The following is a 27,399-nucleotide window of genomic DNA, read 5'->3' on the forward strand; positions in this document are numbered from 1 at the left end:
AATAAATCCAGTTCACCTGTCATAACCAGTTCATTGTTCTGGGCCCTCCAAAAGTTGTGGGTGTGTGACAGTCAAAGCATTTGACAAGGCCACATGTTTGACAGCCACCATTACATATTTCCCCCAACTTGTGCCTTTAAGCTTCCGAATTTTAGAATATAGTTGTTTCCTTAGGTCTTACTCTTGTTTTCTTACAGGCAGTGTCCTGTTTATATTGACTTTATGAGGTCATCTGTCAGAACTTTGATTGCTCTGTCTTTAGTCTTTCAGCAGTGAACTGAAAAATGCTGGGTTATATTTGGAAAAACAATATTGACCTGGCAACTCAGAGTATGAAAAGGGTGTGCGTGGAACTCTTTTTCACATATAGCTCTTTCATCATTTATGTGTTAGAGGCAACTGCTGTGATTTAATAGCAGTTTTTTTAAATCCACGAATACATGTTTTTAGCATCATTTGAAAAAAATCTACAGGGAACAGAAGGTCCATATTGGATGGCAGCAATCATGCAGAATAAGAGGCATGGGGTTCAATTCTGAACAGCCAGAATTGGAGCATAAGTAAAGTATTGTCCTTTCTTGCCAATTACAGCTCCTCTCTCCAAGTACTTCTCCATCCCTACCCTCCCACCCCCGCCAGCCTAAGTCACTTTCATTATCTGAGGAACAAGGGAAACATTGAAAGGTGCCTTTTGCTGAGCCAGACCACTAGTCTACAGCAGGTGCAGGGTACCTTTGGCTATCCATATGTTGTTGAATTACAACTCCTATCATTCCTTGGCCATGCTTGCTTGGTGTGATGGGAGTTATAGTTCAGCAACATCTAGCTCTCCAGGATTTCAGACAGGAGTCTATGCTAGCCTTACCTAGAAATTCCAGGGATTGAATCTGGAAACCATGGAACAGCAAACACAGATGCTCTATCAATAAGCTACAGCCCTACCTGAAAGCTTGACTGGGATGGAGGAAAGCACTTGAAGTGGTAGACAGAAACTATGGGAAGAGTAAGCTAGAGGTGGAAACTGCCACTCTCAAATCTTGCTTGTCCCTTGCTTTGCCTTCAGAAACAATTTTAATTTCTTGCATATCCAGTTAAAAGAATCTCTGGTAGAAGAACTGGAGAAAGTCTGGACTTGAGACTTTGGACTGCACTGCTTGTCATGAGTGGACAGTTCCAGGGTTGATGAACTTATGGTTTGATTCATTATAACACTTTTTCAGAACTTTGTGCAATGTTTCAGAGTTTTTGCCTAGATTCAGTTCCTTAATGTCTTGTTAAAAATTGATACATAGATTGTTGTTGTTATAAACAGTAATAAGCATAATCTTCCCAGTTCTGTCACTGTGTCTATCTATTTGTTGATCTTTTCAGCCATTTGAACTTGTCAATTGCAATGCAGATTTTGACTGGTTTATCAATGGACAATGAGGAAATGCTGGGCATCACATTATGCTATCTTCTGCAATAACTGAGCTAGGGCTGGATTGGTGAAATTCCTAGGGTCTTGCAAAACTGGAGGAAGCTGCAAACTCAAGCAATCTCTTGCCTGTATTCTGCAATGCTTCCATAATTACCGTAGTTTAATGTGTGCAAGAAGACCTTGCAATTCATGTAAAGTAAGGTGTTGCTTAAAATGAGCTACGTCCTTGGCAATTTAGCATTCATAGAATTGTGCTGTAAAGCAAAAACACAGGCAACATCTCTTCCTTCCACTACAAATAATTCTATTAGATTCAAATATGCATATGGTCGAATAATTTTGTCTTCAGCAAATGGATGATATTAATAACAATTCTCATTTTCAAATGTGTCAAGATGTAGCTTTATCCCTATCCTTTTCTAGACTGTATCAGTTCATATCTAAACTATTTTCTTTTTGGCTAATATGCTGAGCATTCTGTGTCCATCGGAGTTTGTAACTAAATAAAAAAGTTGTTCATTGTAATTCTATCAACTGCTTTATTAATAGCAGTTTTTTTGGTATTGTGTTTCGTTAATCATTCCAGTGCATTAAAGAACTAGGTTTCCAAGAGTGATGTAAAAGTGATATGACAAGAGGATGGTTTGTATGAAGGGGGCGGGGGCGGCTTTGATTAAAAATATGAAAATCATAGCAGTGACAAAATGAAATGACCTGCTAAACATCATTCATCCCGTCTGCCTAGATCTGATGAATTACTGTTATTTGGACAGCATTTTCCAGTGAATTCTTCGATGTCATTTTAAATGTTCCAAAGCACATTTTACCATTACATGCAGTTAGTTGCCAGTGTATCCATGCAACACTGGGTTTAGGGTGGTGCTGGTGGTCCACCCCCCCCCCCCCAGGTGCCAAGACAAGGAGGTGCAGAATGGAAGGCGAGAGGAAGGAGGGCATGAAAATAAGAAATATTGGGGGGCACCAAATTTTGCAACACTCAGGGTTCCATATAACCACAGTCTGCCCCCTGCCACATGGTTCTTTCTGGGGTGTGAAGATGGCTGACTTTTTCTTTGAAGAATTGTGTTTAAACACAATATTCTTTCTTGACTAAAAGAGCTTGTTCCCTAAGAGTGTTTTTGCAACATGCAATACAACTCTGCAACAATCAGATATCTCATCTCTGGTCTATATGTGCTTTTGCATTCTTAAAAATAATGCAAGCAAATGTCTTATATTTTATGTGTAGGACAGAATTACAAAGGTTATTCAGGTTATATCACCAATTAGCGCAGTACTGTCAGCCATTTGAAAAATGGCTATATCTTTAATACATAGGATATTTTTTTAAAAATGGAATATAACTTGGATATGAATGTTATCAAAATAGGAACTTTTCCAATTTCTTTCTGAAGTCCTTACATAGAAAAATTGCAAAGTATATTCAGGATTAATATATAAATCCTTTAGAAACAATATTAGGCGTTACCAGTGAAGATATCCATAGATATATGAGGATATTTTAGGATGAATGGGATATATGTTTCACAAACCTAATTTGGGATACCAGCTTTGGAACTGTGAGCTGGTAATGTGTAAGGAGAATGTTTCACATGTAAAGTGAATAGCAATATCATTTAGGTTTCTTGCTATCTGCATCCAAAAAGACTTTAGCAATTTAAATAAACCCAACTGATTTAAAAATACTGTGGATCATTTACAGAATTTTTTTTAATGTAAAAATGTCTAACGTTTGCTGCAAAAAAATATGCTTCAGCTTTTTTGGTACTAGGACATTGAATTCTTTAGCATAAATAGAGAAATTCAGCCCAGTCTCTCTTGCAGACTGTTTAGTTCCATGTCTGATAACCCATTCAGGCTTTAGCATGTTTAGAAGCTTTCTTTAGTTTCCTCCAGCTCTGATGTCAAATTTCTCTATACAAGAAAGACCTGCTATAATAAGCTGAATACTTGATTAGCACAATGCCTTGAATTTTAATGTTGCTAACTTTGTTTCAATCAGCTCAGGGAAAAAGAAGAGAAACGTTATAGTCCAGGGATTGCAAACCTTGGTGGTTGGCTTTAGTTAGTTTGCTTGATAAAATTATGGTTTAAAAAGCCAATTAGACAGTGTGATTAATACGTATCTTTTAATCCCCTCTCTGCTTTTTACAGATTTATACAGACTGGGCCAATCACTATCTAGCAAAATCTGGTCATAAACGTTTGATAAAAGATCTGCAACAAGATGTGACTGACGGAGTTTTACTGGCTGAAATCATCCAGGTAGTAGGTAAGTTTGCCTTTTGTTATATCACAGCCACAATTGTCTCATCAGGAGCAATTTTTTCTGTGAAAAAGAAAATATGTTTAATGAAATATTTTTATGCTGCTTTGCAGGGCCAAAACAGCCCTTTAAAGGCAGTGCACACATAAAATCATAGTACAATAGTTTAGGAAGTCAGATATAGTATTCATGATAATAGTTATCTGGAAAAAATCTTTCTAAAATCATAGAGATATAGATAGTGCTATGGGCATGCATGCTGTAATTATTAGTTGGATTTGTAAAAAAATCATGGGAATAGTTTGTGGTAATTATTTGTTGCTGAAAAGATCTGTCAAAGCAGTAGATCATGCACACAACTAAAGCCAAAAAGAAGCTGATGACAAACTTTATAATAGTCACACTGGATTTTTAAATAACTGCTAGTGAGCATTCCATTTTTTTATTATTTCCTCTTTTCTTTTTGATTAATATTGAAATAATTGATGAGTTAGCTAGCTGTCTGCTGTAGTTTTGGCTTCAGAAGTGGGTATTAGATGGTAGTGTTTATGCACAGAATTCTTAACATTTCTGTTCTGGATTGTAAAATTGCTTTGAGATGCTTCATAAGAAGCAATTCATAAATTAAATTATTATTATTATTATTATTATTATTATTATTATTATTATTTCAGTTTTACAAAAAATAAACTTAAATCTGAGAGGTTATATGAATCAAAGCAGAGATCTAAGTGCAAGAACTAGCAGATCCTTGAAAATACTGTAAGTTTCTAATGTTACAATCCTATACAGTTGCCTGGAGATGTCCCATTGAATTCAGTGGCACAACTGAGCAGACATGGATAGGATTGCACTCTTAAGTTCTGGTTCACAAATTCAGGTACATCACTTGGTAATTACACCTTCAATCACAGAATAAGATAGAAATTTGATATCACTTCAAATACAAAGTTTTTTCCTCATAGAGTCAGGGCCAAAGTAGCTGTTATACTTGATGCTATGGTTCTTCTTTTTCTTAAATTAATTGCAGCAGTGGTGATTGTTTGTTTGGTTTTGAGATTGCAGCATGCAGGGAGTGGAAGTTTATCCTTTGTCTCCCTTTCTGCCCCCCCCCCAAAGAAATCCCCCCTGTCCAGCTATGAGTTTTAGTAAAAGATGAAGAAGTAGTTCTTATTAACAGTGATGGGAACTACGTAATGGATCACCACAGTGCTCTCTATGTTGGGCTTCCCTTGCATTTGACCCCAAAACTGGTGTTAGTGCAGAATGCTGCAGCACAGCTGTTGACAGGAGTGAGATCTTGTCAGCATGTAATTCCTGCACTCAGAAATCTGCACTGTTTGCTAATTAATCACTAGGTCAAGTTCAAGGTGCTAATACTAGTATTTAAACTACTTAACAGTTTGGGACTAGTTTACCTGCAAGATATTTTCAGACTCAACCACTCTGATCTGCAGATCTGGAATGTTACAGGTACCACATAATACTCATTCTGTATTTGTAAGAAATCAGCCTTTTACCATGGCAGCACCAAAACTTTGGAACTCCCTGCCTGTTGACGCCAGGAAGACACACCAGCTCTTTTCAGTGCCTGCCAACAGCATTTTTATTTAAGCAAGTCTATGCAGACTTGGGGCATGGGTGGCGCTGTGGTGTAAACCACTGAGCCTTGGGCTTGCCGATCAGAAGGTTGGCGGTTTGAATCCCCATGACGGGGTGAGCTCCTGTTCTTCATTCCCTGCTCCTGCCAACCTAGCAGTTCGAAAGCACGTCAAAGTGCAAGTAGATAAATAGGTACTGCTCCGGTGGGAAGGTAAATGGTGTTTCCACGCACTGCTCTGGTTTCGCCAGAAGTGACTTAGACAGCTGGCCACATGACCCAGAAAAACTGTCTGCGGACAAATGTCAACTCCCTCAGCCAGTAAAGCGAGATGAGTGCAACAACCCCAGAGTCGTTCGCGACTGGACTTAACTGTCAAGGGTCTGTACCTTTACCTTTTTTATGCAGACATACAGAATATTGACATGTTTTAATCAGGTTTTTTTGGCTTATTATTGATTGTTAATATTTTTGAAGGTTTAAAATTGTTACTTTTAACAGTTTTTATTGATAATTTTGTTGTTTTATTCTTTCTGCAAACCACTTTGAGGGGTTTTTTAAACAATCAAGTGGTATATAATTTTAATGAAATAAATAAAACTTTTTACTACAACCCATAGCTGTCCAGAGTAGATTTTCTTGGGGAACTGGGGGGAGATAAACCTCCTCTCTGTGGATGCTGTGATATTGATAACAATCAGGGATTTTCTGCAGCTGTAATTAATTTAAGAAAAGCAAGACACATAACTGCTTGCTATGCACTCAGCATACTGTGTTGTTTTTGAGCCTCAGTTCATACATGCAGCTTCCAGTCTGCCTATATGAGGAGCACAGTGAGCAACTCTAGAGAAATCAAATGATGTACTTGGTTGCATAAACCAGCCCTCACTTGTTTGTTAAATAGCATGGGCCTCATTAACCTTGAAGATTATTGCAACTGAATAAGCTGGGTATTTTTATTTTCTCAGTGCTGTAGTGATAAAAGCTCCATATGTTGCTGGCATCATCAGCTCAGGTTGCGATCTGCAGAAACTAGGGATGTACTACAGCTCTCAGCACTGGAGTGTTTCCTGCTCTTCTTCCACTTTTGCCAGTTTGTCAAGTTAATTATTTCCTTTAGTGATCCATCCATATGGTCTTGTCGCCCACATGGATGAAATAGCAGTGAGCTGAACACTCAAGAAGTCCATTAGCACAAATTAGAATGAACAAGAGAAGAACTTTGACATTTGACATTTTCTGCCAAAAGCACTAAAAGAGACATAGTGGGTCTTCACTAGCAAGAGGCTTCAGGGGTGGTCCATCTTTGACCTCATTCACTTCTTTTCTCTCAAATTTCCTGGACATGGGTGACATATATGCAATTTCATCAACATCCATTGTGCTTTAGCTAGTCTGTTCCTTTCACCAACAACTTTTTAATATATTAATATCTGATTAATTTACACATTCCTAACCCAATTTTAAAAGTTAACCCCAAAATTTAAGCACACACAAAAATACAGATACACATTGTCAAAAGAAGACTTTAAAATGGGAATCTCAGCAGTCTCAGCAGCATTTTCTGGTTTTTAACTTCCTCCTAAATGATCTAGAGTTAGGGATGATCAGTGAAGCCGCCAGAACCCCAAAAATGGGGTTATGAGGAACACCAAATGCTCTTGTCATACTAAATGAATGAGCATTAAAATGGCAGCTGTAATTCAATGCAGGCAAGATTAAAGTGATGCATACTGGGGGTGGGGGAATCCTAACTTCACAAATAGGTTATTGGAGTCTAAACTGATGGTGACTGACCAAGAATGAGACTTTGGACTCATAGTGCATAGCTTGATGAAGATGACAACCCAGCTGTGGCAGCTGTGAAAAAGGTGAATCCCAGGTTAGTGATAATTAGGAAAGCAACTGAAAATAAAACTGCTAAGGTCAACAGTTTGAATCCATGCAGCAGCGTAAGCTCCCATTGCTTTGTCCCAGCTCCCGCCAACCTAGCAGTTTGAAGGCAAAGCAGCACAGGAGATAAATAGGGACTGCTGCGATGGGAAGGTAAACGGCATTTCCGTGCACTCTGGCACTCATCACAGTGTTCTGTGCACTGGCCACGTGACCCGGGAAATCTGTCTGCTCCCTCAGCCTGAAAGTGAACCTAATAATCGAATTTGACTGGACTTAACCGTCCAAGGGTCCTTTACCTTTACCTGCTGTTATACAAATCTATGGTGTGACTAAACTTTGAACACGGTGTACAATTCTTGTTTCCTAACTTCAACAAGAATATTGCACTGCCTGCAGAGGACTCTGTTTCAGCTAATGCATCAGTTCCCGAACTCAACTAGCAGGGCCTACCAGGAGCTGCCCAGGGTCCTGATTTGCTTTGCCTTCCACCAAACCGGACCTGGAATGGAAGAGGCTCTGGTATTCATTACCATGGGCCCCAGTCCCAGCAGAACAGGATAGAATGTGGAAGGAATTTACCACTTACTGTTAAATGAACATAAAGCAAAAGCACAGCTTTGCATGGGTTTTCATTCATCATAATTCCATAACCCCTGCACCTATCTTTCTGAAATTTTGGAAGTTACTAACCTAGTGTTACCTGTGCTATGTATGCCATTTTCATAAAAAGTGCCCCCAGAATCACATATGGGTTAGGTATGAAAATCCACTTCCCCAAGACTTTTGCATAAAAACCCTTTTGCCTGAAATTTAGCAAGCTTCATCCCTTCAGAAGGGGATGCTATGTCTGCAAATTCCATCTAATTCTTCCTATAACTTTTCTGTTATAAGTTTCACTTTAAAAACAAACCCTCAAACTGTAAATTTCAACACCAAAAAACCCCCCACATATATTTATATGCAATTTGGCAGCCTCATGAACTCAGAAACTGTTCCTGTTCCTGAAACGTTCACCTACTTCTGAAAAGAAAGTAAAAAGGTTTCCCCTGTGTATTTCTTCATGTTAGTCAATGCATATACATCTGAAACCTTTGATTTTCTAAAGCAAGGCTTCAGACCCAAGGCAAAGCAAGTGGTACTCAAAGCTGTCTGAGGTGTTTGTGAACTGACCCATTTTCCAAAACAGAATGCAAACCAAATCTTGCCTTCCATGCAGACCAATAGTTTTTACCCATGAAAAAGACAATAAAGACAGGAAAGAAAGTTGTATATTTTCAAGACTTGATTCTCTTTTTCCATTTCCATTTTCAAGACTTGATTCTCTTTTTCCATTTCCTCTTCCCATTGCTTTAATACGTTTGGGTTCAGTTGTTTAAGAACACTTAATTGTTAATACGTAAGATTCCACCACCACCCATTTCCATGAAAAAGAAAACTCATCTTTAAGCACACCTGCTCCTATTTTAATCTCTCAATTTGACACTAAAAAATTGTAGTCATTTGTATCCCATATACTAGCTGTAGTCAAAGTGAATATCATTGTCACATCTGAGGTGATAATATGCACCTATAGTGATTGTGATCACAGTTTCAGTATAGCTAATGAAATGGAAGCTACATCACAACTCATCCAGAAAGATAACCCCAGAGCTCTAGATATTTTGGTCTGGATTGGAGAGATAGCGGGAGAGAGAGCTGGAGAGCAGGGTGAAATAGGCATTTAGAGGCTTTTTAGAGGCTGCTCCCCTCTTTATGCAATTTCACTTATGCATGTCGGGGCCCAGAACATAGCCCCCACCTGTATATATGAACATGACCTAAAATACATTGGGTTACTTAGTGGTGGTGGTGTGTGTGTTTGTGTGTGTTGCCTTTTTTCTTGCTACAAACATGGTTTGTCTGGAATTTTCTTGCTACAGACAAACCTGGTTTGTCTGTAATTTCTTCAGGAGTCCTGGCGAAGGTACTTCGCAATACTTAATCCGTTGTTTTAAGGCAATCTGAAGAGGGAAAATATACTTGTTTGCTGCCAGTTTTGTGATGAATGGAAAGAAGAGTGAACAGCTCACTTCTTGTTCAAGTTTCTTGGGGAGGAGAGGGTGTTACCCTGTCTCTAGTATTGTTATTCTTTTAAAAAAGACAATCAGAACTGTGTTGTTTTTCTTGGACAATTCTACGATGACTAGAGACGTGCAAGGATTAAACTGGCAGGGGCAGCACGAACATAAACTTCCAGTATGTCTTCATATTTTCCAAGATTTTGAGAAGACTGCTATTGACTCACTACTGTATGCTCCATGTTCACCAACATCCTTAGTACTGTTGCACTTCATACCAGTCAAAATCACCACTTAGAACTTTTCCACACATGACCCTAAAGTCATATTTTAGCTCTTCTGTAAATGAATGTTGTTAATAGGCAATGGAAAGACTAGTCCACAATAAAACCTGGATTGGAACATCTCCAGATTCTGATATACTGGAGCTTGTGGAAAACTTGAAGTGGATTTTTAATCAGTACAGTAAAGATCCACTTTCATACAGACTGCATATTGGGGGGAAATAAGAAAAAATTATAAAGCAAATTTACTTTTAATGTAAATGGAACCTATAATGCAGCTCTTTATGAATGAGGGCACTTTATAAAGAAGCAAAATGACCTCCAGAAGAATATAAGAACTGTGTAGATGGATCAGAACAGCATGACAAATCTCTTGCTCAAGTTACCGTATATCTCCCAAGTCAATAGGCAGTTTATGCAAGTGTGTGTGCGCGCATGCGTGCGTATGTGCACACACACACACTTCCAGGACTTGCCAGAGTCATAATAATTTTGGAAGAAATTCACTGGAATGAGCATTTTTTAAAAAGACCATAACACACCCTATTAGTGTGATTATCATTTTGAATTGTGAACACCCAAAAGACAGCTTTCAGCTGCTACCACATCTCAAAGCCATCAGCATGCGTTATCATCAAGCTTTGCTGAGACCAGCAGGGGAGCATTAATCATGGCTCATATGCAGCAGTACCTCTTGTGTGAGTTTCCAGGTCCTACATTGCACAGCTCATGTCCCCCCCCCCCTTTCTTTTTGTGAGAGGAGAGCCATGGTTTTGACTGGCTGGTCTTAGTGCTTTCACTACTCGTACTCCATCCTCTCACTCCTTTGGATTCCACCCCCGACTCCTACATGGGAAAGGAACAGATTGAACACGACATTAGTGTTTGAAAGCCCCTCCTTTCATGGCATATGGTTGTATTTTATGCTTGGAGGGAAGTGGAGAGCATGGCAGTCTGATAAAACTTTCTGCTGACTATGGATAGACACCCTCCTACATGTACTTGTCTAGTCCTGAATATGGGATGATCCATGCAAAAGCAGGACCAAGCAAGGTTCATCATACCTACAGACAGCCTGCAAAATGCTGCTGGCAGATGTAAGGGATTTTGTTTGCTGGTGACTTTTCATTTCTATATATAAGTTTGGAGAAACCAGCAGCTGCCCAGCAAAGCTATTTCAGGAATACTTCGCTGTCGCTTATAGCATAGAGGAGATGTTGCCATATACATTTAATACTCTGCGTCTCCATGTAGAAGCTAGTAGTCTTGGAATGTGCCTGTCACCAAAGAGTTGAAGAAAAGCATTCTTTTAGGCTGCCTTCCAGTTTTTGATACGCTCAGTGTACAAGAAGCAAAAGTTAGGCCAATCCATAGTCTGCTTTAATGTGGAGTTAAGCCATTTAGTTTGCTCTTTTGACATGAAGAAGAAAGAAGCCATAATTCATCTTCTGAGAATGTATGGAATGAGTACTTAAAAAGGCCATTATTTTTGTTAAGGCATGTTTTCACCCAGTTGCCATATTTATGTATGTGTAGCATGTAGTATAGTGGGAGAAAACAGAAATATTGTTTGCGAATGTAGATATTTCTGCCATGCAATTATTTTGTTCTTGTTATGCTAGAGAGCTGATGCATAGAGATCTGTTTAATATCTGTATACTATGCTGCTTAAACTGATAGTTTTTTTACCCTAAAAGTAGGGGACTAGTGTGTTCTACTGGATGATATGCTGTACTTGTGTCTGAAAGAATGCAGTTAAAATCCAAACCTATACCTATAGTGTAAATCACTGGTCTTCAACTGGTGGATCATGTACCCTGGTGCAAGGTGGGTCACAGAAGGTTACCACCATACATCTATATGGTAAAAGATTGAGAAATGGGTCCCAAATGCATGGTTGGGTTAAATGTGGGTCCTGGGTCTGAAAAGGTTGAAGATACCTCGTTTAGGTGAAGTTGTTTGAGCAAGATATATCTCTTGAGCCATCTGGAATATTAAAATAATTGTCTACCACTCTATTTCTTTTTCTGCTTTCTCTCCCACTTTGAAGCCATTGGCTAACCTACTGCCCTTTTTCCTTGTAACAGTAAGCCATGGCTAGAAATAACCTGTGGCTTACCACGAATGAGTGGAGTGCTGGTGCATGGTGCCCAATCATGCTTGCTTTGGACTACCCTGACCAGAGCCAGAAAACAAATAATACAGTGTTTGGCTTACCATTATGTGTGAACCCACACAACACGAAGCCAAGAACAAACTTTGACGTCAAGAGAAACAAGCCTCAAGTGCTGGTTCACACAGAACAGTAAGCCAGCCACTCCACAGTTTGTTTTTGAGCTGTCTCCGGAGAGGAGCAAAGTGGCCATGATTGACCAGCGTGCACATCACACTGTGGTAAACCATAGTTTTTCTTAGACTGCGGCTTACTATGATGTGTGAATGAAGCCAATGTTTTGTCACTAATGGCTTGTGTGAAACTTGTGAGTTGAGTCACTGGATGTTCATGTGAGTGGGAGTGTGCCCACTGGCCACACCTCCTGATGCCAGCGTGTTCTCTGGGCTCTCAGTGGTTGCACATCTGGCAGCAATGGAAGAGGACCCTTCTGCATGTACAACATGCCAGGGGTTACAACTTTCTGGTAAACGAGATTGGCTGCACAGGCCAGAGTTATGGAGGAGCCATATGCCACACATATGCAAGGCCACTTTCTCACTAAAATCAGATATGTAGCCACCTGGAGGCATGTACAGGTGGACATCAGCATCTGGGGTGTAGCCAGTGGGAGCAATCCTCATTTATCTTAACATGTTAACTTAACACCCCTTCAGTTACCAGCCCACAGCCTTTCAGTTCCTTATGACAATTCATAGGATCAACTGGGTAGGCCTCAGAGTCTTGGCCTCCCAACTGCCTTTAATTCAGATTATTTGCTGCCACTGTCCCAACAACTATGATGGCACAAAATACTTTGAAAGAATTGGGAGAGAAAGATGATTGATTCAAGGAATTGTGGAATCCTGTGAATCAGAATACTGAGTATCATCAACACCTCTGGACTAAATTGCACAGTACCAGAATATATTCGCACACAGTACCAGAATATATTCGCACCATGTGCGTTTATACTTTGTAGGTTCAGGTTAGTTGCTAGATCTTGGAAATGTGTCATCAACAACAGACTTCACCCACTGCTTGTAAAGTAAATGAGAATTTTTTTAAAATGTAATTTATTTACATCTGACTTGTACATCTGTATGGCTTATTAAGCAAACCAGCCATGCACTCATGCATAAAGAGTGATGTGGCTTCCAGATTTGAAACAATCGGTCTGGCAAAGATTACCCATCACTTTAAGAATTGCTGTCAGCCCAGTTGTCTCTTTTTGAAATGGTGGTGACCTTCTCCAGCTGTCTCTAGAGGAATGGCTCAGAAGAAGAATTTCACCGGATGGCTCTGGGTGTTTCACACATTTGTTTTGATTGGGCAACCATAGCTCTAGGCTGTTTGATTTAGTTGCAACAAGTGCTCTGGGAATAACTGCACCAGGTGTCTTTACAATAGGTTTTGTTTTGAAATAATTCTGTCTGTTCATTTTTAGCAAATGAGAAAATCGAAGACATCAATGGCTGTCCAAAGAATAGATCTCAAATGGTAAGTGAAAAATTAAATGTGTTTTGTCTTCACTGTGTTTTCCTCTAGGCGTACTTAAGAGGAAGTGAGTTTCTTTGAGCTCAGTGGGACTTACTTCTGAAGAAACCTGTTTGGGATTTAGCTGCAGACATGATGGCATATTTAACATTTAATCAATCATCCAATATTGCTTTATTGCACAGCCATACAATATATCAAATCAGATCACATGGAAATCATTAATTTAATTACAATAATTGCATCTTCTGTTTATTAACTTGTTATTCACACATTGTGATTGAATCTTAGCTGCAACCCCTACTGTATAGGCTTGTTTAGCAGCACAATTTAGAATATTAATGCAAGTGTATTGGACGTAGAGTTTTTAATTTATTTTATAGAATATTTAAAAATAGAATGGGGAAAGTATGCAACCATTTAATATACATCAATGTAATGCACTTATTACATTGATATTTGTTATGTGAACCGTTCGCTTAAAAGTTATATTTTTTTCCTATGCTATATGCTTGCACAATGGAGCTTCCCCCCCTCTCCTTCCCCTGTGTGCACCCCCTATTCCCTCTGAAGTAGACTCGCGGGGGGGGGGGGGTAACTAAAAAAAACAGCACATGGGGGGAGGGAAAGGGGAATCATTCTGTCTGGCAAGCTTATATCCTTATGCAAATGGAATGCTTGTAATACTGTGATGTTGAATTCCACCCAGGGCTGGGAAGTTTTCATTGATGAACTAAAGTCACATTACTATATGACATGGTACAGCTGGCTGAGCCATCAAAAGCATAACATTAATAACCTCCTTTATCTTAAAGGCTGATTCAAAAAGTGCTTTATTCTATCCCTTGTATGTTCAATGAAGGCCCTGTCTTTAGTTAATGGCATTAAAGTTAAGTTGTTCTGCACCCAAAAGGACATCTGTTATGTGGCAACCAGAGACTAGGATTACTCTGCAATGGCACCCTGATTATGGAATGCTGCCCCCCCCCCCAGGTATATGACTGGTGCCAATCCTGAGTAGTTTCCGGTGCCATCTCTTGAGTAGTTTCAGGTGCCGGTTGAAAAGCATCTTATTCCAGTGGGCTTTTATGATGATAAAATAAATTGACCAGTTTTGTTGTTGTTTGTTAACTTTTCTGCTACTGCCAATCTGGTTATGATTTTGTCTGGTCCCTTTATCTTTGTGCATGCTGATTGTATGTTTGATTTTTAAATAATTGTACCCCATCCTATTATCATGTATTGATAAAGGCTGGATTAAAACTATTTCAAATAAATGAACTATGTGTTCAATATATGGAGCTAGGACTTTGAGGTTCATGGTTTTTATGATGGTTTTAAGTTCTGCTAATAAAATAAAAGTGTTTTTTTTTTAATAAAAAAATAATGATTAAGTTTTGAAAAAAGATGCAGGTACCACTTCTAAAAGGCTAACAAAGCCAGAAAGCATTGAGTGTTATTCTTAACCCTAGGAAAGTGAAGCTGGTTGAGGTGGTCTCAGGCATGATGCTGAAGAACTTCAGGACCGTTGTCTTGGGGAACTTCAACATTCACACTGAGACTGCCTTTAATGATCCAGCTCAAGATTTCATGGTCCTCATGACAACCATGGGACTTTGTCGCCTGCCCTTAGTCTTTGACTCATCTGATATGAATGTGATGGTGTGGAGATAGGAGGAGGTGAGATAATCCCATTGTCATAGTCAGACAATTTCCTGGTCAACAATGGCAGTTCCTCCACTAAGTTGTGGCTCCATTAAGATGGTCCACCTCTGGAGACATATGAAATCTGTTGGATTCCTAAATACCCTAGGAATTTTTTTGACAGGAATGGCATTTAACTGGTAAATAAGTGAATGAATAATATGTTGAGGTTCTAATGTCACCTTGGAATGGTGAAATGTGATAGGCCATTGACACAATTGTTCCCCAGTGCCCCTTCTTGTGCTTAGGACCTGTGCTACTCCTTAGTACTCTGAGGAGTTACAGGTGATAAAACAGGCCGAATGATTGTTGTTTAGTCGTTTAGTCGTGTCCGACTCTTCATGACCCCATGGACCAGAGCACGCCAGGCACTCCTGTCTTCCACTGCCTCCTGCAGTTTGGTCAGACTCATGTTTGTAGCTTCGAGAACGCTGTCTAACCATCTTGTCCTCTGTCGTCCCCTTCTTCTTGTGCCCTCAATCTTTCCCAGGCTGAATGATACCTAGAGTGAAAATGATGTAAAACTTGCTTTTAAAGGTGACAGAACGTTCATTAGAGCACATAGTTTAACACTACTTCTGTATCAGGCCAGCATGAAAGATGGAGAAAGCAGAACAATTGAGATAGGATAGAGAGGAAAGATAGGAAAGAGAGATGTAGCCATAGGAAAGTGAAAGAAGCTGTGGAACATCCAAGCAGTAATATCAGACAGGCAGAAAGAAATGCAGCCTTGACAAAGAAACCACAAATTTATCTTATAATAAGAACAGGAAATAACTGTGGTGACTGTGTGGTGCTTGTGGTAAAGTGGTGAATCTAAATTGTACAGAGCTGAGCCTAGATATTCATAGAGAGGGTGCCTTTGGCTTCTCTGTGGCTGTACATTCTCACCAATTTTTGTTTCGTTTAATCTCAATTTGGGATTACTGAAATATCACACCCTAAAGACTTCAAGAGGCAGTTTGAATGAATGTAGCCAGTTGTACTATTACAATGAAACCCTCCCAGGAGAATTTTAAGATTGAGAATAAAATTCATCTTCCTAACACCTAGGGTTTAGTTGGCTTTGAAAACAGTTACAGGGGAATCACAGAGGGGGCAACAAAAAGTTCAAAAGCATCAGAGACTTTTTTTTTGCCCTGCAAATTCCAGACAGGAATGTATTTAGAAGCATTAGCAATAGTATAGCTGTAGTAACCAACCGCCCCCTGCCCAGAAAAAACCATCCTCAGTTAATGTCATATTATATGCTTTGGGCAATTACCCTGGACAATATACTTAAAACTTTGTCATTTACTTCATATATATTTGAAAATGTATATTTATTTACTAATATAAATGTTTATATGCTGCCTTTCACCCCAGCATGTCCTCTCAAAGCAGTTTGTAAATATAAGAAAATAATAACAGTAACCTCAGTTTTTAAAATGAGCAACACTGCAGCATAATAAATAAAACTCCGGTTCTCAAACAGCACAAAAAAGCATGACTGAACAAGACTGCTTTGCCAGTCTTCTTGATGGCTGGGAGGGGAAGTGCTAAATAAGCCTTCTGAGGAGCGAGCTCTAGAGTGTAGGCACCGCCACTGAGAAGACCCTGTCCCAATGAATGCACTAAACATATCTCAGATAGGAGAAAGATGAGAGCATAGTCTCCACAGGTGGGAGAGTAATGTGGGAGAAGGTAGTCTTTCAAATATCCCAGACTGAAACTATATAGAATATTAAAAGTAACAGCTATCACTTTGAATTGAGCATACCAAAAGCCAATACAGATTAAATAGCAGTGGAGTCACATACTCCAAATAACTAGCCCCTGCCAAGAGACTGGCAGTAGTATTCTGAACCAAGCAGCTGTTGTAAAATTGCAACCTATGCAAACTTAATTGGAAATAAGCCATATTTAACTCAATGGGACTTGATTTAGGGGCTCCAAGTTTTTAGTATGGTCATAGCATCTTTAGCTACAGTAGAGACGTTAAAATACTCTTCGAAAGTACATCTATATACTCTTTGAAAGGAGAAGCGGCATTCTGAATATTACAAGAATATACCTTATAAGCCACCTGTGTTACACCTAGACCTGCTTCAAACATAATTCAGATGACACAGTTGCTGCTAAGTGCCTGAAGTCACATTTACACCATATTTTAAAGCACTCTCACACCACTTTCACCTCATGGAGAATCCAAGAACTGTAGCTTGTTGAGGGTGCTGGGAACTGTAGGTCTGTGATTTAATCCTTGTTTTAAAAGGCTCCATCTGCACTATACATTTCAAGCAATATCATACCACTTTAAACTATCATGGTTTAACTACCAAAGAACACTGGGAAGTGTAGTTTGTTGAGGGTACTGTTACCCTCACAGAGTTACGATATTCATCATCAATCCCTCTTCCCAGGATCTTGGGAATTGTAGCTCTGCAAGAGAACTAGGGGTCTCCTAGCAAATCCTATAGCCTTAGAGGTGGGATTCCACTAAATTGTGGCATTCATGGAAAGTGGTCCACTCACAGAATGAGACCTTCCTTCTCCTGTTCTCTCTGCACCCTTTAAATCTGCTCTGGAGATTTGTGGAACAGTTACAAGGACATTGGTGAGGGCAGTGAGGGAAGTCCCATTGTGCGAGCAGACCTAGTTCCCCATAGGTATTCCCTGTGGGAATTTGATTCTAGTTCCCATTTACAGAGCTATGCAAAAGGAAGAGACTGGGTAGTTTGACCCTTTAATTAGTTCCCTTTTCCCTCCCTACAAAATACACAAGAAACTCTCTTTTAAAGTTCAAATAACAAATAGCTTTTACTCAGTGTACTTGCACTTGTTGGATTAAAGATACAAGGCAGGCAGGTGTTACTTATGTTACTAATACATATTACATAGAGTGGTGTCTGGTGTTGCAGACTACCGGTAACTCTGAAGCAGACAGCAGCACAACAGAACAGACCTACTTCTCAGCTGCTCAAAAAGACCGTTAATAACTGCCATAACTGTACCAACTGCCGTAACTGTCTCTGGCAGAAGGTGTATGACATCACAGAGTACTGTATTGGAATGCTATGACCCTTCACTTAGCATTTGGGATGCTTTCATCCCACATACCCCACTTAGTGCTATGTTGAATTCCATCCATTGTTTGTGTGGAAAGGAAAGTGTTATCCCTGTACAGAGTATTTCCCGAGTAAAAATGTGGAGGCCACAGCTCTTTGTAATGTAGACGGATCCACAATGCTTATGCTTGCATAGTCCAAATTGCCTTTTTCTAATTCCAAATGTGTGCTCTGGTTTCTGGATTATATTAACAGAACCCTATTATTTCTATAGTCTGTTAAACAGTATACAGTGAGGCAGCCTGCAATTCCTCGTGCCACATCAGAATGTGAGGGGGGAACCTTGACAGGGATTTAATTTTATGGCAGAACTCTTTATACAACTGCTTCCACCTAGGCTGCTCTGACTATTTAAATATGCCTCTATTTATAGAGTATCTACTACTGAGGTTTTCACACCTGAAATTGGCATTCTATTGAAGGCAGAAATAATATCCTTTCTCTATCTTTCCAAACTTCTAAAGCCTCTGAATGGAAGGAGTCTTCTTATTCTACTACTACTTTGCAATTTACTTTTAACACTTTTGGCCACAATTTAGTAGCATTGTCCTGTTCTGTTGTTGTGGTGAGAAATAGAGATCTCCTCAACTTTGCAGTAAGGGTCTTTTTGCATTGATTATTTTACATATTTTTCTAGAATGTTTTGTAAAAAATTGAATGGTTCAGAATTTTACATACAGTGGTACCTCAGGTTAAGTACTTAATTCATTCCGGAGGTCCGTACTTAACCTGAAACTGTTCTTAACCTGAAGCACCACTTTAGCTAATGGGGCCTCCCGCTGCTGCCGCGCCGCCGGAGCACGATTTCTCTTCTCATCCTGAAGCAAAGTTCTTAACCTGAAGCACTATTTCTGGGTTAGCAGAGTCTGTAACCTGAAGCGTATGTAACCTGAGGTACCACTGTATATCCAAGGCTGCCATCCTATGCAAACTAATGCTCCTTGTTGTTGTTTAGTCGTTTAGTCGTGTCCGACTCTTCGTGATGCCATGGACCAGAGCACGCCAGGCACTTCTGTCTTCCACTGTCTCCCGCATTTTGGTCAAATGCTCCTTAGAAGACCAGTAATGTACACAAGTGTAGGATTCCTCTGCATATCAAACTTTCTGAGCTACATTCTAAATTTGAACTGCTTCACACTTTATTTGGTATTCAAGCTACATCAAGCATTTGGACAAGTCTATCTTAGCTTGCAAAACCAAGATATGCAAAAGCAGTTTTCCTGCCCTTGTGACCCCCTTCACATGAGCTGCAGTAAAACCAGGAAGCATCTAAATAACCATAGTTCCCCCTTTCATTCAAAACAGGAAACGATGGTTACCAGCTTCAGAACAAACCAGGATATTAAACCACAGTTTGAAGGCCTGTGTTGATATGAACTACGATAGTCTGAACTGGCTCCAAGTGTTACACTAGTGTATGTTGCAGTAAACGCCTGTGATCTGGGAGGGAAATGTGTTTGCAACCCCTTGGGAGGCGTGTGGCTCTCTTGCATGGTTGCACAAATGGTTCACATTTGTTATAACAACTCAGTGGCAGGGCACAAGCTTTGTGTGCTCTGTGTCCTGGGCTCAAACCGTTGAAAGGACCAGGCAGTGGGTGATGGGAAAAGACCTGTGCTGAGATCTTGAAGAGCTTCTTCAACTCAGAGTAGACAATTACGGACTTGAGGGTCCATGATCTAACACACCATAAGGCAGTTTATAGGTTCCTGTCTGTTTTAGCTTCAGACTTTGCTTTTACCTTTCAACCCCATAATTCTATGTGCTATAGCTTGTGAAGGGCTAAAGCAGGGGTCAGCAAACTTTTTCAGCAGGGGGGCCATCCACTATCCCTCAGACCTTGTGGAAAGCCAGACTATATTTTGAAGGGGGAAAATGAATGAATTCCTATGCCCCACAAAAAACCCAGAGATGCATTTTAAATAAAAGGGCACATTCTACTCATGTAAAAACATGCTGATTCCCGGACTGTCCGCGGGCTGGATTTAGAAGGTGATTGGGCCAGATCCGGCCCCCGGGCCTTAGTTTGCCTACCCATGGGCTAAAAAGCCAAATTTTCCTACTTTCTTGTATAAGCCTGAGTGTGTTTCCATTGTCTTTCTAATACAGCAGGTTTGTCAGTTGTGTGGCCAACAAAATCCTGTGGGGCTGTTTTAGTACAAAATCTTAGAAATGCATAGCAGGGAGTATAAAAATCAAAACCGAGACAGAGACTTCTTCCAAGTTGTAGTGGAATGGACACAGATGGGAATTGGAAGAAAAGCATACATGGGATGCATGTATCCAGCTGAAAGATCTGAGCCCAGTGATTTCAGCACACTCAGCCAGACTTTTCCATTTCCTGTTTGGTATTTTTCATATTCATTTCTAGTGATGATTCTGGTATTGCATATAAATCCAGCTCACATTTTTGAAATGTAAGATGCTGACATTCTCATTTTAAATATACTTTTAAATTGTTTCTCTACCTTTTTAAAGGATACGTTTTATTAAATATTTTCCTCGTTTACAAAAGCACATGCACTGTCTCTATTTTCAGGTTTTGTTTTCTACAGATCAGTTATATTTGTTGTGAGACAATAGTTTCTCTACTTTAAACAGATATGGGAAATGGATCCTGGCAGACAGCAAAAGCGTGGCCACAAAAGGGAGTGAAGAAAGATTGCTTCTTCTCCCCAGGGTGGAGTGTATAAACACAAAATGAACTGGAATAAATCTGGCTGGGATGGATCTCAGTAACTGGTCCACCTTTCTGAGCTTTCTTCCTCTTTACTGGTTAGTAAAGAAAACATTTTTTAAAGAGGGTAAAGGCCTGTGCACAAACCCACTGAAACATGTAAGAGTAGAAGATGAGCCTGTTGGATCAAGCCAATGGCCCACCACTTAGTCCAGCATCCAGTTCTCATGGTGGCCAACCAGATGTCTGTGGGAAGCCTGCAAGCTAGACATGGGCACAATAGCATATCTGGGGATAGCCATTCATTTGCTGGGGGAAGAAGGCATGATTGTATGCCTGCTCTGGCGTGCGCAGAGATACAATTTTAGCTTTGTGTTGTAAGCTAGTCAGAAAGCAGGTGCTAAGTTCAACCTGCATATATCAGGTTCCTTCACTGTATAAATGAGAAGCCTCACTGTATGGACTAACAGCAACATGTAAAGGAAAAGGTAAAGGTACCCCCTGACTGTTAGGTCCAGTCGCGGACGACTCTGGGGTTGCGGTGCTCATCTATAGGCCAAGGGAGCCGGTGTTTGTCTGCAGACAGCTTCTGGGTCCCACTCAGAAACATGTAGGGTAGGGCAATTCTGCTGGCTCACCGAGACTACACCAGGTCTGGAGAACCTGTGGTCTTCCAGATGCTGCTGGCCTTCAACTAGCATCAGCTGCAGCCACCCTGGCCAATTTTCAGAAATAATGGGACTCAGAGGGTGAAATTCAATGTTGCACTATGTTGAGCATTCCATCAGCTTGTCAGTTGGAAAGATTTCAATAATAATAATAATAATAATTTATTTATACCCCACCCATCTGGCTGGGTTCCCCTTGCGTGCTGTTTTGGGGTTTCCTTACCCCCAACTATGCACCTGCAGGGGGTGCATGGGGAGAAGACAGGGGGGAAAGTTCAAGTGGAAGACCTTGCACAAGGCTTCGGCTAAAAGGATTCATTAGGTGAATCCCTCCCATAGTCTAACAATATCTGGAGTTCTACAGGTTCACCATATCAGTTCTTACCACATACCAGATTTGCCATGAAGTATTTCATTTTTGCTATTACAGCCATTATGCTTCTCTAGACAGACATGATGGGTAGAAGGAAAACTGTGGACATTATTCAGCATCAGCATCAGCATCATTTATATGCCACCCATCTGACTGGAAACCACCAGGTGCTGTGCAGAAATACCCACAAAGATTAATCCACATTACAATATGAATGTTAAAGAGCATAAGAACTTTCTTTTATGGCTGGCATTTGGTGGCTTGCTTTGCAAGTTAGGAGTGATGTAGAGTAGAGCTCAGAGTAGACCAAGTGAAGTCAATGGACAAGCCTCCAGGTCAAATCAGGATATGAGCTCATGCAAATAAATAGCAAAGCTCTTCAAACAATGTTGCAGAGTCTTAAGAAGAAATATAATAGCACGCAGACACCATGTTCTTGCACTTTATCTTGAGGTTTTTTGAACTGTTTACAGATGTGCATCTTTACAGTTGTGCAGTATGCAGATTAATAGTGTGGTGGGGTTCAAAGCAACATGGTTCTATTTGTGCCATTTTTCCATCTGCCCCCCCCCCCCAATTCTCTGGTGCTGATTCTGTCCATGTGTTTAGAAAGGGAGCGTTCCAGTGCTCATCTTTACCTCTTTTTCTTTGCTGTACTATAAAGTGGCCCTCAAAATGAGGAGGAGGTGCAGGACTGTTGAAAATCAGAACTGGCTGCCAGATTTGTTCAAAGAGTAAAAGAAAACACAGAATCTCATTTTGGCAAATCAACAGACTTTGTTGTGTTTGTTTTGGATAGTGTGCAGCCTTGGCCTAGGGCAGAAAACATAAGAAATGAAAGGTTTAAGTATAGGCCAGGGGTAGGAAACCTAAGGCCAATCGCCTTCTCAATCCAGCCTGCGGACGGTCCGGGAATCAGCATGTTTTTACATGAGTAGAATGGGTGCTTTTATTTAAAATGCATCTCTGGGTTATTTGTGGGGCATAGGAATTCATTCACCCCCCCAAAAAAAATATAGTCCGGCCCCCCCACATGTTCTGAGGAACAGTAGAGTGGCCCATGGCTGAAAAAGGTTGCTGACCCCTGGTATAGGCCTTCCCAACTGGGAGCTGATTCACACATCACTCCCCACACCCCTGCCCATAGCTGTGTAACTATAGTATTGCTTTCCACATTTGCATTTCTCCAAAAACACACAACACACGAAAATACACTCCTTTACCATGAAGTTACAAGCTGCTGCAATGACATGGCTAAGAGGGTGTGCAAAGAAGCCACTGCTTGAAACTTGCTTGAGCCATCCAGGAGGTCACTAAGGAGTCTCAGAAAAGCCTCCATCACATAAGCACTGCCTACACATACAATAAAGCATTTGATGCAGGAGTGACTAGTCCTCTGTTTGGAGGCCTGATTCAACCCCATTAAGCAATTTTTTTTCCTGCAGCCACCCCTCCCCTGCCACTGTTTGACAGTGGGAGGAAAATGTGTGTTGTTGTTGTTTTACAAAGACATAGTGCTGGGGTGGGGATTTATTATTTTTTTATTATTTTTTATTAAATTTATATAGCACCCTTCATCAAAAGATCTTAGGGCAGTTCACAGAATAAAATACAAGATAAAATACAAGTAAATAATTAAAGTCAACAAAACAATAACACCCCCCCCCCCACAGATACATTTAAAAGGCCTGGTTGAAGTGGAGTGTTTTTGCCTGGCACTTAAATATATATATAATGATGGCGGCAGGCAAACGTCCCTGGGGAGAGCATTCCACAAATGGGGAGCCACTGCAGAAACAGCCTGTTCTCGTGTTGCCACCCTCCAGACTTCACATGGAGAAGGTACGTGAAGAGGGGCCTCGGATGATGAATGCAGAGTCTGGGGCGCTTTATATGGGGAGAGGCGGTCCTTGAGGTATAGCGGTATTGAGTTGTTAAAGGTTTTATAGGTCAAAACCAGCACTTTGATCTAAACTCTCTGCCCAGTTCAGTACCCTGATAGTGATGCAAGACACCTGTCACAGATTTATCAGACCAATAATTTGATGAGCAGGGAGGGGCAGTAATCCTCCCCACTCAGGTGAGCTGCTTGCCTATGTGTGTGTGTGTTGTGTGTGTGTGCATGCATGAGTATGAGGTGGCCACACCTGCAACTGTCATGCAGCCTGTGGAGTGTTGTAGAAGGGTAAATAAGGCAAACCCTTGGTCCAAAAAGTTCATGAATGGTTCCCACACCTGTGCAAGCTGCATCCCTGCAGAGACTTTTTTGCACAGCCAAGCAACTCTTTAAGGCTGCCTAGATGTACATACAATCTTGCATGAGTACAGTTTGGAGTATAGTTTGGAGAACTGGGCCAAAGCTATCAAAATGAATTTTGATAGGAACAAATGTAAGAGTCTACATTTGGGCAGGAATAACCAGCTGCACAAATAGAAGATGGGGAATGACAAGCTTAATATGAATCAATAGTGTGATGCAGCAGCAAACAAAGCTAATGTTATTCTAGGCTGCATCAATAGAAGTTTAGTGTCCTGATAAAGGAAAGTAATAGTCCCACTCAATTCTGCCTTGATCAGACCACACCTGGAGTACTGTGTCCAATTCTGGGCACCACAATTTAGGAAGGATATTGACAAGCTGGAATGTGTGCAGAGGAGGGCAACCAAGATGATCAAGGGTCTGGAAACTAAGCCTTATCAGGAATAGGGACCATACAGAACACACATAGGTTGAAAGGTTTGGCTTCACAATCCTGCAAAGTTGTTAGGAACTTCAGTTCTGCTTGAAGTCCGTTCACTGTGGAGGCCTTTTTTCTGAGTGTCGCTGCCATTAAGTTGCAGCAGAGAATTTGCCCTACTTCATAATGGCACCTTCTCTGTAGAATCCAGTCCAAAAGGAGCTTGCCAGACCAGCTTTTACCCAGGTGTAAAATTGTGTATTTGTTTCAGCAAATCTGAGTTGTGTTCTTTGTTGTACCTTAAAGTGGCACTCAGGTTTTAGAAAAGCTGTATCAACAACGTTTTAAGAAGTGATTGGTGAAGAACTTGCTAATGGACGATCTGTTTAATGCTTTTTGTTGGTTTTATTGATAAAAAGTAAAGGTGTCCAAAGAAAACTAATATTTCAGGCACCTACATTTTAGTGCTGCTGTTATGATTGCAGTCTTTTTATATACTTTGCATTTTCACTGTTGTACCTGAAATGCTGGATGTAGCTTGAGACAATGGTATGGCTCTCTCTCTCCACGTCCCATCCTGCTGGCATGGATAATTTACATGAAGTTGTCGTGTTAAGTATTCCTAGGAAAATGATACCATGACAACTGCCACAACAGATGGTATTTTTCCTGTCTCTAAGATACGGAACAAACATTCAGTGATGTCCTGCCCTTTTGTGATTTGTAAAATATTTTGGGGCTCCACTCAAATGTTATGAATCAAAACAGATTTCCTGGAAGAAACATGCTGGTGGCAGTCAGGAACTAGCATTCAAGTTGTATTAATAAAGGGGCATCAAAATAGAATTATGTAGGAGGACAATGAGTCTTGTGGGCCTTATTTAAAGTCTCAAATTCCACTTAACATCAACAAACCTCAATACTTTTGTTTTTAATTGAAATATAAGAAATCTCTGCACTGTCAAGATGCTTGTCTTAGTAAATAACCCACCTGAATTTTTAGTGCTCCATTTTGGCTTCCAGCCAAGTTGAATGATGTTGATTAAAGTTTAAGGTTTTGGGGTTTTTTAATGTTAAGATCTTTCATATATATCATGGGGCAAACTCTTTCACCCACATTTTAAAAGCATGATCTCCCCAATTCATCAAAGGCTACATCTCTCTGGGTTCGTTTATCTCCAGTAGGATATACATTCAGGGTATTCTTTGTTGTATTCTTGCCCAAATATCTACAACTGCAAGCATGTTCCTCTTGTTGGATTGGTGAAACATTCACAGTACTGTGTTCAGCAATGGTAGAACCAATCATATATTTGAGGAGGGTAAAAGGAATGGATCCTTCCCTTTCTTCTATGGGTGCTGGCTTATTTTCTGTCTGATGTGACATCAAGTCTTTAATAAATGGCTACTGGCAGGGTTTGTGAACTAGCTCTAATTGCTTACTGAAATGTTCTTTTTTTAAAAAAACTTAGGGTCAGAGGACCAACTGCACATGATGGTGTCCTGTTGGGTTAGGATCACACACACACACACACACACACACCCTCCTTTTCTTTGTATGTCACCTTTCCATAGTTCAAACCATGCTCAACATGAAAAAAATCTCATAATTGCAAATATAACAAAAATAGTCATAAAAAATAAAAACAACATCAAAAGGTACACAACCAAATCAACAATTTCCACACTAAATCATAATAAGATCTAAAAATAAAGATACCAAAAAATTATTTTCAATAACAGCAACAACCCTCCTCTCAACAGAAACTCCTTAAACAATACCCCAACCCAAGTGTCTGTTCAACAGCCTCAGTTTTCGTAGCTGAAGTCAGTCAAGGTCCCCACTCTCTCAGGCCGGGTGGAAAAGGCCTGCAAGGCAGGGAGCCAGGTCTTTCAGGACTCAAGGGTATGCAACTTACTAGATTTCATGCTGGGCACTTGGAAGCCAGAGGATGGGACTTGTATATCAGCTGCATAGGATTCTGACAATGGACGGTTGCAGGATGCAGGAAGCCACTACAAAACGAACCTTTCTGTTTCCTTCATGCTTCATAGTGGATTTTGGGTCTTAACAACAATTTTGATTCCCTGAAATCAGCTGTGACTGTGCAAGGAAATAGGGCATGCCTATTTGCATTTCCGGACTCCCATGTGGATACTTTGTTTAACGCCCATTACTTGAAACATATACAACCTTCTGCACACTCTCTCTTCCTGGTTTCTTCACTTTTCATATTTGTCAGACTTAGACAATGGTAACTGAGGTGAAATAATAGATTGAACAGTGTATCTTAACTCTAGATGTGCTAAACTGATGGCCAAGAAGAGGCTACACAAACCGTTTTTTAAGTCTTCTCTCTGCTGCGATTAGTGACATTTACCAGACATGCTTACTAAGCTAGAAAGATTTTACTACTTATGCTTTTTCCAGCTCAGATCTTTATTGGCTGCTGTTTAAGCCTACATTATGTGCACTTTGCAGCAAGGCAGGTTTGCTATTAAACGATATGTGACCAAATATAGTTTTAGTTGTAGCTTTCTCTCTCTCTCTCTCTCTCTCTCTCTCTCTCTCTCTCTCACACACACACACACACACACACAGTGTTTTTTTCTTAAATAAATGTTTAGGGGTACTCTCATTTTCCTATTCATATTGAAATACTGTCCCTCAATGAGGCCAAACTTAGATCCACAAAATGTTTAGGGGTATGTGTACCCCTGTGTCCCCCCAGAAAAAAGCACTGTGTGTGTGTACAGTAAAACATCAAGCCCTGTATAGTAAAATTGTAAGTGTGTGTTTTAGTTTGAATGTGCAGAATAAATGATGGACTACAGATGTATGGTGTTTGTCATTGAAGATTTGGATGAAGACTATGTCACATAGCAAGGCAAGGACTGAGTCACATTACAGGCGTAAAATGCCGTTCAGACATTCCTTTTCTTAATTTGAATCAAAGCTGGTTTGGGGGGAAATTCATCAATATGCAGTGTTTCATAAG

The 27,399-nt window shown here is 40.3% G+C and overlaps 1 protein-coding gene and 1 long non-coding RNA gene across 10 annotated transcripts in view; one reads left to right on the plus strand and one right to left on the minus strand.

Annotated features, from left to right (window-relative positions):
• The window catches only part of NAV2 (neuron navigator 2), a 528,711-nt gene that overhangs the window by 346,727 nt on the left and 154,585 nt on the right, over positions 1-27,399 (plus strand). For 8 of the 9 annotated variants that reach the window (XM_080982305.1, XM_080982307.1, XM_080982300.1 and 5 more), the window contains exons 2-3: positions 3,596-3,713; positions 13,144-13,196. In XM_080982305.1, the coding sequence (XP_080838431.1) occupies positions 3,596-3,713; positions 13,144-13,196 (171 nt within the window). Of the gene's footprint in view, positions 1-3,595; positions 3,714-13,143; positions 13,197-23,451; positions 23,565-27,399 lie in introns of those variants that run through there. The other variant, XM_080982308.1, reaches the window with a different exon arrangement.
• LOC308464935 lies at positions 5,972-18,599 on the minus strand. Its single transcript, XR_013980192.1, has 3 exons — positions 17,073-18,599; positions 10,236-10,390; positions 5,972-6,646 (listed from the first exon to the last, which is right to left on the minus strand). It is a non-coding gene; the product is annotated as an uncharacterized lncRNA (long non-coding RNA).

This window comes from Podarcis pityusensis (assembly GCF_964106645.2).
Source record: "Podarcis pityusensis genome assembly, chromosome: 1".
NCBI classification, from domain to species: domain Eukaryota; kingdom Metazoa; phylum Chordata; class Lepidosauria; order Squamata; family Lacertidae; genus Podarcis; species Podarcis pityusensis.